The 10,991-nt window shown below is 43.0% G+C and overlaps 2 protein-coding genes across 2 annotated transcripts; both read right to left on the bottom strand.

Moving 5' to 3' along the window:
* Positions 1-2,737: 2,737 nt before the first annotated feature.
* Positions 2,738-4,542, bottom strand: LOC311487628 (odorant receptor 131-2-like). The gene is made up of 2 exons (XM_084543979.1): positions 4,277-4,542; positions 2,738-4,191 (listed from the first exon to the last, which is right to left on the bottom strand). The coding sequence occupies exons 1-2, from the start codon at positions 4,424-4,426 to the stop codon at positions 3,424-3,426; spliced, it is 918 nt and encodes a 305-aa protein (XP_084400105.1). The 5' UTR covers positions 4,427-4,542; the 3' UTR covers positions 2,738-3,423.
* A 1,040-nt stretch (positions 4,543-5,582) lies between these two features.
* LOC311486921 (odorant receptor 131-2-like) lies at positions 5,583-9,471 on the bottom strand (the record flags this gene model as incomplete). The annotated part of the gene is made up of 4 exons (XM_084542942.1): positions 9,320-9,471; positions 8,471-9,234; positions 7,459-7,591; positions 5,583-5,657 (listed from the first exon to the last, which is right to left on the bottom strand). The coding sequence occupies exons 1-4, from the start codon at positions 9,467-9,469 to the stop codon at positions 5,583-5,585; spliced, it is 1,122 nt and encodes a 373-aa protein (XP_084399068.1). The 5' UTR covers positions 9,470-9,471.
* Between the last annotated feature and the right edge of the window lie 1,520 nt (positions 9,472-10,991).

Genomic DNA, 10,991 nt, shown 5'->3' with positions numbered 1-10,991 from the left:
GCCAAGATGGAGGATGGACGGACTAGCCACAGGAGCCAACATGTGAGAGGGACGTCACGAGAGTGATAACATGTGAGAGGGACGCCAGAGGGACGTCAGGGCGGCACGAGGGGACGAGAACGAGGAGAAGGCTGAGAAACAAGCCAAGGCAGCGGGTGTGCCGGCCGCAAAGAAGAAGAAACCACAGAGCGTTACAATACGAAGTACTCGCAGCGGCAGAGCATAGCGCTCTGCCTGGTGGGTAAGTTTCTCCCTATGGGCCGTAGTAATGCTCTGGTGTGTGGTTGTGCGGCGGCACAGTAACTCGTGCGTTGTGCGCTGGCCTTGTGTTTTTATTTTCCAGGTGACTCCCAGGAAGCCCACTGCAAGCAGCAGCAGAGGCGCCTGCAGTACCTGGAGCGGCAGCAGGCCTCCGTCACCCCTCTGCGATGGTGACTGGGAATTTTAGCTGTCTCCCTAGGTCCATCTTCAGCTGCCAGTCCCGAGCTGTTGCAGAAAGCCCCCCTGCTCAGCTTGAGCACTGGTGCACTTTCTCCCCAGCCTTAACAAAAGCGATGGCGTGCTTTGTTGGTTGCTACTGCCTGCTGTTAATAATCCCTGAGCCGATGACCTCTGCAGTGACCTTCAGCACCTGGTCGCGCCCCTCTCCCAAGGCTTTTGGGCAGCAACTCATGATATGTTCCAGGGATCCTCTTCTCATGCAGAGTGGGCGCGTTGGAGTCTCTGCCAAGCCCCAGCAGTAGAGGTTAGACGGGCTGGGGAGGACGTCATAGACCGACTGGATAAGGAACTTTATCCGGTGTGGCTCGAACTTCCAAAGCTCTGGCCACGAGATCTTTTGGTCCAATGCCTGCTCCCGTCGGGTCCAGGCGCCCTGTTGTTGCATCCCCACACTCCAACACGAACGGGCTTCCTCCATCCCTGTTGGGACCTCCTCCTTGACCATCTGGCATATCTCTGGCGTCACTCCTTCCCCTGGACCTTCTTGAAGTGTTGTCTTGAGTTGCTGCCAAGCCCAGCCCGCCCTGATGCCACTGCACCCACCAGCACACTGTGTTGCAGACGTGATTCAGCCTGGTCAACTGTGTCTTGAGCCCTCCGCTTCCTGCTAGTTCTTACTTCTATGCCAGCCAAGGAGACCTTGATGTCATTAGAGTCTCTATACAGCAGTACCTCTCTTGCCCAGGTAACCATGAACTCCTCCGTGAGGATACCGAAGGGTAGTCGAAGCTTGTTCTTCCTTCCGTACAAGGCGATAGAGGTTAGGCTCCGAGGTAGGCCTAACCACCTACACAGGTACTGGCTGACCTTCCACTCAAAGCCCTCAATGGTGGTCATTGGCACTTGGTAGACCAGCAGTGGCCAGAGCAGTCATGGTAAAATGGTGTGCTGGTGAATCCAGTGTGGCATGTCCTGATGCCACTGTGGGTTCTTCAGCAGAGAATCAATCAGAGAGCGATGACGTTTTAGTTGTTTTATTACAGATCACAATATATTCACACATCTTTCGGTGTCGTTCGCAGGCATACTCTCCGTTCCACGCTGCCGACAGCCGTGTGTGTCTCTCTCTGTGTCGTGTGTGGTATTCTTTCTCCAGGTCCAGCTGTGTTAAAATGAGAGAGTGATTAGCCCGACAGGATGCAGGTGTGCCAATCACTCTCACCTGGCGCTGCTCCCCTGAGCCCTCTCCACACCTCTCTCCTGCAGTCGATGCACCACGCCCCCTCCACATCCAGGCTTTGAATTTACCTGGCAGCCCTGACTTGTCCACCGCTGCGAGCCAGGTCCCCAACTCGCTGCCAGCTGCCTGGAGTGCTGCAGTGTCCATCAAGGTACTGTCGAACATCTTGCCCAGGCTCTTAATAGGCTTCTCACTGATCGATGGAATCTTGGCGCTCCCAAGGAAGAACTGAAACTTGTCAGTAACCTTCCCCCTTTTCACAACCAGGGACTGTGACGTGGTCTGCTTAAAACCCATGTGGGCCCAGCTGATAAGACTCTCAAGGCCTTGGAGGATCCATCTGCAGCCTGGCATCGATGTTGTGGTCACCGTCAGATCTTCCATAAATGCTCTGATTGGTGGCTGCCACGTTCCTGTTTTACTGAGAGGCCCTCTGCATTCCACCTCTGCTGACTTCACTAACATGTGCCAAGGCAAACAACACCATTGAAATGCATCCTGTAATGATGTCCTTCTCTAGCCGCTGAACTGCAGATGATACTGTTTCAGAGGCGACTCTCAGGCTGAATCTGCTGTAGTAGTCCATGATGAGGTCCCTGATCATTCCTGGAACATGGCATTGGTCAAGCAAGGTTTCCACCAGCTTGTGGGGGATTGACCCATAGGCATTGGCTAGGTCAAGCCACAGGACTGCCAGGTCTCCTTTGCCCCCTCTTGCCTCACAGATGAGTGAGGGAGGTAGAGATGGGTGACAACTCCTGTGTGCTCGATGCACCCTGGTATCTTTGGGACACCCCACTTCAGTACAGAGGTGTCGATGTATCCATTTCTACAGAGGAACTCCGTCAAGTGTCGGTCAACAATGCTGAAAATTTTCAGTCATTTTTATACAGTTTATTTAGATTTGTTCTAAACAAGTAGTCAGCAATAGATAAAAACATGAATGAACAAAAAACAACAACAAATAGTTATGTTGCTATAACCCATGTTCATATTGTGAATTATGACAATATAAAAAAAAAAAATCTCTTTCTTCTATCTGTGTGAAAACATATCAGTCGAGCCAGGACCCAGTTTAAAGCAAGATGTAGTTATCTGCAGCGCTTACCGTAGTTAATACGTGCAAACACTAATTGTACGGCTCCAGAAGATCCCAGACTTTATATGTGCTAAGTCAAGATTCATTGGGTGTGTGCACATGTTTACGTGTCCCATACACGTGGGCTGTAGGTGTGTAACTGTACTATATTTAGCACTATTGCACAAACATATACATGGAAAATGTTGAACACTTAACATCACATCTCTGTCAAGTTGAACATTTCATAAACGGGACGAATTGGTGGGATTCAGTTGCGTAATCTTTTTTTATTAGATTCATTCAGAAATATAAAGTGAAAGTATTTTAGCACATAACAAGAAAATCTGCAGCGGATGTACTTTATTGAATTTATTGAAAAATATTCTGGTAATAGAAGTTCATTTAATGTCCCCATGTTTATCGGTACTGAGAATAATTGACACTTGCCACTAGTTTACGCAGCAAATATATATTTCTCTCTTTATGTAACCAGAAAATGTACTGAGGGGTGACACAGTGGAGTGGTGGTTAGCACTGATGCCTCACAGCAAGAAACTTCTGGGTTCGAATCCATCACGTTAAACAACCATGCCATCATTATATGAACTAAATAAAAACCAACATGTCTTCATAGTTTTGTAAGTCCTCCATAACTTGATTCTTACTGTGGACTAACTTTACATATCAGATACTTTTTTAGGTACTTCCTGAAAGTTTTATCTCTTACACCATAGATGATTGGACTAATGGAGCGAGGCAGGACCTGGATAATAATGTGACAGGCAAACAGGGAATCTGAAACATTCTTAGGGAACCATTGCATCAGGGCCTGTTTCAACAGAGGGTCTGCATATGTCGACATACATAACAAAACCTGAAACGCGTGGATGATGATTGTATTTCTGGCCTTTTTAGCATCTTTGCTTGCTGTTTTTGCAGTGAACATGATCTTGAAGTAAGTGTAAAAGATAACAAACCAAACTATAACCAGACATACAATATATGTAATGTCCCTCTTCTTGATGATGTGGGGATTTGGAAATGCAGTGTCCCTGAAGCAAAACACACGAGAATGAAAGAAATCTAGAGGCTGTGTGGCCAAGGTGATGAAGAGATCAGGAAGAGCAGACAACATGCTGGTCACCCAGATTAAACCAATCAGCATTAACGTTCTTTTGACGGTGCAGATCTGAACGTGACGAAAGGGGAAGCAGATGGCGATGTAGCACTCCACCGCCATGCAGGCCAGGTTCAGAGGAGTGTTTTCAGTGGTGAACACAGCAAGCAGGATTAAAATGCAACAGATGGAGACATTGATTTTGTAAATGGTGTAGCTGATGATGAACAGAATGATGCCCACCATCATTTGCATCATGTCGTTGACCACCAGGTGAATAAAAAGCATATACCGAGGATTCGTGTAGAAAATCTGGAGAGAGGACAGTCCATGAAAAGAGAGACATTTGAAATATTCATTACATCCAATCAAAGTGGTCAGTGGAGGAATACTGGACCTGGTGTTTGCGGAAGGTGTGAATGAGGCCGGCATTGATGTAGTTGATGGAGATCCCAATGACCACAACAATCACATTCTTGGTCACAGCTTTAGTGAAGGAGTCACGATGCTGTAAAACCACAGTCACGTTGGAAGATGAGGCGTTCATGTCTTTAAAGCTAGAAAGAAAATATAAAAATTATTTTTCACAATGAATAATCTTTTAAATCATAATATCCTACATCTGCCTCATGATTCTGGATCTACAGAGTGTAGAACCTGGGGTAGGTATACAGTAATTTAGGTGTTTATCCAACATATAGGCAACATCATAGAAAGTCTGCTCAAATTCTTCAATCTGTAGCATTCACTTTTAAACAACTGTTCCATATTTCATTTTCTGTGGACCTTGATATTGTTGGACACTGCAGAACTGTAGTAATGCATTAAAGGTTTTCAGTGATAACGCCTGCACAAGACCACTCAGTAACTACATGAGGAAAAATATTCTCGCCTTAGACTGTTGGAGCATCAACTTCATTATCAATATACCACTTTAACGGACATGAAAATGTTTAAAACAGTTAAAACATGATAATCAATGAATTGTAATTCATTGTAATTGTTATCCCATCCGTATCCATTCTAAACATTTATATACAGAATGATGTGTAGCTCTTTTAAAACCAGCTTTTTTTCTTTTCAGTCATTTTTATACAGTTTATTTAGATATGTTCTAAACAAGTAGTCAGCAATTGATTAAAACATGAATGAACAGGGAAAGAACAACAACAAACAGTCCTGTTACTATTATCTGCGTTCATATTGTGGATTATGACTATATCCAAAGAACCAGCTTTCTTCCATCTGTGTGAAAACATATCAGTCAATTCCGGACCCACTTTAAAGCAAGATGTAGTTATCTGCAGCACTTACCGTAGTTAATACATGGAAACATTAATCATACGGTTTCAGAAGATCCCAGACTTTATATGTGTGGCGACACACGTTCGAGTGGGAGGGGTACTGTGGGTTGATGTAAATATCCCAAACAAGCCAGACAACGCCACCTTGGGAATTTCGCCCAAGGAAATAGTTTTTAGTGTTTGTACCAATAAAAAAAGGAAGGCATTCAGGTTCGTTTCTCTTAACGAGCAGAAGACGTGGTTCCAGTTAAAATACACTTTATTACAAATTTTACTAAAACAATATCATTTTAAAACACAGTTAAGGAAGGGGTGTGCAAGGGCAGGGCTGGAGTTTACCAGTGGGGAGGCTAGGGGAACGAGGAGTGAAGGATCCCAGGAAAAGACAAAAATGAAAACTCAAGGGTCACACAGCACACAATAAGGGGACACCACCACCAGGACACCAGGGCCGCCACCGTAAACTACCAGCACCTGCAAGGAGAGGGGAAAATGTTAAAGAGGGGTAAACTCAAAGCAACCAAAAATCCCAAAAGAATAAACCAATAAACAAAATAATTAATAATCATAAACAACTTAGGGGTGGCAGCAATCAAATTCAAACCAAAACTTAGCTGCCAATAATAAGAAAAAAATATATATAATTCAAAAAGGAAACAAATAAACAATACACACAACAGTTGAAAATTATAAGAACCAGCTGCAGTACATTGATATACCCGCAGGCAGCTGGACAAACAAAACCTAAACTATTGCCAACTAAAGAAAAAAAACAAACTTCAACTTGGCAAATAAAAATTAACAAAACTGAAACGAAATCAAGTCAAATAAACAAAAAATAAAGGAATTAACCCAACGCCAAAGCGAGCAATTCGACAGTATCACAGTGGAGTAACCAGAAGCCGAGCTGCGCAACTGAGGGTAGTTCCCGCACAGCTAAACAAACCCGAAATAAAACGGCAGCAAAGCAGCAGTGGTTGTGGTAGCAGTATCCCACTGCTCACCAGTCAGTCTGTCCTATAAAAATAAAATGCACTAAATTAATATAAAAAAACACTTAATGCAGAGGCTAAAAGATTAACCTTACATACCGATCAGGCGGCGTCAGATCACACACACACACACAGGAGAGAAGCAGAAGGCTTCCTGCTCTATTAGCCGTCGTAAGAGCCTGCCGCCGAACACGGGCCAAGCACATTTGGCCGGTTATTTCCCGTGAGCCAGTCAGGTACGGACCGTGTCGGAGGGCTACACGCAGACAAGCAGTAATTGGGTGACATGCACAAATATAAAATTACATACACAGACACTAAGCGAGGCAGCTACCGCCACATTACCTGCACAGGCGACGGCGAGTCGGAGGAAGTGAGGCAAACCGGAAGTGGGCGGACCTCAGAGCCAAAGAGCAAGAGGCCGAAAAGATAACACTGCCCCCCTATATAGGGTAACCCCATGCGCTAATTGGTTAGTGGAGAGAGAGAGCCAAGCAGCACATTCACCTGCATGAGAGCCAGGATGGGGCATCTCATCCTGCTACATATGTGCTAAGTCAAGATTCACTGGGTGTGTGCACATATTTACATGTCCAATACACGTGGGCCGTAGGTGTGTAACTACACTGTAATTAGCACTATTGCACAAATATATATATGGAAAAAGGCAAATTAGTGGGATTCAGTTGCGTAATCTTTTTTATTAGATTCATTCAGAAATCTAAAGTGAAAGAATTTTAGCACATAACAGGAAAATCTGCAGCTGATGTAATTTATTGAATTTATAGAAAAATATTCTGGAGATAGAAGTTCATTTAATGTCTCCTGTTTGATAAATAGGACTTGAACCAGTCAAGTGCCACACCACTGATGCCAATAAAGTGTTCCAGACGGCTAATTAAAATATCATGGTCCACCGTATAAAAGGCTGAGCTGAGGTCAAGTAAAATTAAGGTGGAACAGAGCCCCGAGTCAGCTGCAAGCAATAGGTCATTTGTGACCTTAATAAGAGCAGTCTCAGTACTGTGCTGCGAGTGAAAGCCTGATTGGAACTTCTCAAACAAGTCATTATTATCTAAAAAGGCAATCAGCTATGTAGAGACGACTTTTTCTAAAACCTTTGATAAAAATGGCAACTTGGCGATCGGTCTAAAATTGTTTAAAACTGAGGCGTCCAAAGTGGGCCTTTTTAAAAGCGGATAGACCAGGGCATTATGGATTGACCCATAAGCATTGGCTAGGTCAAGCCACAGGACTGCCAGGTCTCCTTTTCCCTCTCTTGCCTTACGGATGAGCTGGGTGACAACTCCTGTGTGCTCGATGCACCCTGGTACCCTTGGGACACCCCACTTCTGTACATAGGTGTCGATGTATCCGTTCCTACAGAGGAACTCCGTCAAGCGTCGGGCAACAATACTGAAAACCAAAGCCAGGACCGACATTAAAGGAAGATGTAGTCATCTGCAGCAATTACCGTAGTTAATACATTGAGACAAAATCGTACAGCTCCAGAAGATCCCAGACTTCATATGTGCTAAGTCAGGATTCACTGGGTGTGTGCACATGTTTACATGTCCCATACACGTGGGCCGTAGGTGTGTAACTATACTGTATTTAGCATTATTGCACAAACACATAGAAAATGGTGAACATTTAACCCATTACATCACATCTCTGTCAAGTTGAACATTTCATACACGGGACAAATTGGTGAGATTCAGTTGTGTAACTTTTTTTTATTAGATTCATTCAGAAATATAAAGTGAAAGTATTTTAGCACATAACAAGAAAATCTGCAGCTGTTATACTTTATTGAATTTATTGAAAAATATTCTGGGAATAGAAGTTCATTTAATCCCCCCCCCCCCCATGTTTACCGGTACTGAGAATAATTGACACTTGCCACTAGTTCACGCAGCAAATATTTATTTCTCTATTTATGTAACCAGAAAAAGTACTGAGGGGCAGCACATTGGAGTGGTGGTTAGCACTGATGCCTCACGGCAAAAAGCTTCTGGGTTCAAATCCGTGGGCCGACTGGGCCTTTCTGTGTGGAGATTGCCTGTTTTCCCTGTGTCTGTGTGGGTTCTCTCCAGTTATTCCGACTTCCTCCCATCGTCCAGACTTGCTCGTTAGGTTAGTTTTTTTTCACAGGAAAAGCGGTTACAGAAGAAGAAGAAAGAAATTTGAAACTCAGTCTCCACACATTACTTTAAACAACCATGCCATCATTATGAAAACCAACATGTCTTCATTGGTCTCAGCTTTGTAAGTCCTCCATAACTTAATTCTTACTGTGGACTAACGTTACATATCAGACACTTTTTTAGGTACTTCCTGAAAGTTTTATCTCGTACACCATAGATAATTGGACTAATGGAGCGAGGCAGGACCTGGATAATAATGTAACAGACGAACAGGGAATCTGAAACATTCTTAGGGAACCACTGCATCAGGGCCTGTCTCAACAGAGGGTCTGCATAATTAGCCATACATAACAAAACCTGAAACCCGTGGATGATGATTGTATTTCTGGCCTTTTTAGCATCTTTGCTTGCTGTTTTTGCAGTGAACATGATCTTGAAGTAAGTGTAAAAGATAACAAACCAAACTATAACCAGAAATACAATGTAAGTAATGTCCCTCTTCTTGATGATGTGGGGATTTGGAAATGCAGTTTCCCTGAGGCAAAACACACGAGAATGAAAGAAATCCAGAGGCTGTGTGGCCAAGGTGAAGAAGAGATCAGGAAGAGCAGACAACAAGGTGGTCACCCAGATTAAACCAATCAACATTAATGTTCTTTTGACGGTGCAGATCTGAACGTGACGAAAGGGGAAGCAGATGGCGATGTAGCACTCCACCGCCATGCAGGCCAGGTTCAGAGGAGTGTTTTCAGTGGTGAACACAGCAAGCAGGATGAAAATGCAACAGACGGAGACACTGAGTTTGTAGATGGTGTAGCTGATGATGAACAGAATGATGGTCACCATCACTTGCATCATGTCGTTGACCACCAGGTGAATAAAAAGCATATACCGAGGATTTGTGTAAAAAATCTGGAGAGAGGACAGGCCATGAAAAGAGAGACATTTGAAATATTCATTACATCCAATCAAAGTGGTCAGTGGAGGAATACTGGACCTGGTGTTTGCGGAAGGTGTGAATGAGGCCGGCATTGATGTAGTTGATGGAGATCCCAATGACCACAACAATCACATTCTTGGTCACAGCTTTAGTGAAGGAGTCACGATACTGTAAAACCACAGTCACGTTGGCAGATGAGGCGTTCATGTCTTTAAAGCTAGAAAGAAAATACAAAAATTATTTTTCACAATGAATAATCTTTTAGATGATAAAATCGTACTTCTGCCTCACTATTCCTGATCTACAGAGAATAGATCCTGGGTAGATATACAGTAATTTAAGTTTTTATCCAACATATAGGCAACATCATAGAAAGCCTGCTCAAATTCTTCAATCTGTAGCATTCACTTTTAAACAACTGGTTCATATTTCGTTTTCAACTGTTGGCTTTGACATCGTTGGACACTGCAGAACTGTAGCAATGCATTAAAGGTTTTCAGTGATAACGCACAAGACCACTCGGTAACTACATGAGGAAAAAGATTCTTGCCTTAGACTGTTGGAGCATCAACTTAATTATCAATATACTACTTTAACGGACATTACAATGTTTAAAACAGTTAAAACATGATAATCAAATAAATAAATAGTGGACATATGTTTGTCTAATTGTGATTGTAATCCTATGTGTATCGATTGTAAACATTTATATACAGAATGATGTGTAGCTCTTTTAAAACCATCTTTTTTCTTTTCAGTCATTTTTATACAGTTTATTTAGATTTGTTCTAAACAAGTAGTCAGCAGTAGATAAAAACATAAATGAACAAGGAAAAAAACAACAAACAGTCCTGTTACAGCCCTATTGAACAGTCCCATCAAAATTGACAAATCCCTGTACAAGGGTAACTTTATGATACATAACTCAATAAAAATTTGGAATCAGATTAAATCATATTTAGAGGCCCCAGATATGTACAGGGATACTACGCCAATTTGTGACAATCATGCTTTCAAACCTTCTGCTGCGGACCCAGTGTTTGCTCGTTGGAGAGAGAAGGGAGTGAGATCTCTGAGCGGTCTGTATCAGGGGGGCACCTGATGTCTTTTGAAACTAAGTATAATTTTCCAGTTTCGCATTTTTTCCTTCATCTACAGATCAGAAATTTTATAAAGACCCATGAATCAACACTGTCAGAAATACCACAACACAGTTGAAAGAATAATTAGAATTACGGCAGGTAAAAAAGGAGCAGTATCAAGTCTATATCAGGCACCCTTCAGTCAGATAGAAACTAACACAGAAAAGCAAAGGTCTGCATGGGAGTCTGATCTGGGAGTGACCCTTTCCAAAGAATACTGGGAAACATGTCTTTCGAATATTCATCAATGCTCAGTTAATGTAAGGCACAAACTAATTCAATTCAAAATAATACATAGATTACACGACTCAAAGCTCCAAGTTAACAAGATGTATCCTAACGTATCAGCCTTGTGTAACAAATGCAGCAATCAGATTGGAACACTCACTCATCAACTTTGGACGTGTCCCAGTCTTCACTCACTCTGGTCTTCAATTTTTGATTTTTACTCCAAGGCATTTAACAGGCTGTGTGAACTTAATGGCCATTCTGGGATCGGCAGGTGCCTCGACTCAGTACTCGACCAGCACAAAGTCTGTACAACAGTCTTTATGTTTTGGTGCCATCTTGCCTAAAAGACTTATTTT

This window comes from Chelon labrosus (genome assembly GCF_963514085.1).
Source record: "Chelon labrosus genome assembly, chromosome: 4".
In the NCBI taxonomy this organism is placed as follows: Eukaryota; Metazoa; Chordata; class Actinopteri; order Mugiliformes; family Mugilidae; genus Chelon; species Chelon labrosus.
Note: the sequence above shows the minus strand (reverse complement) of the source record. Positions and strands in the feature narration are given on the sequence as shown.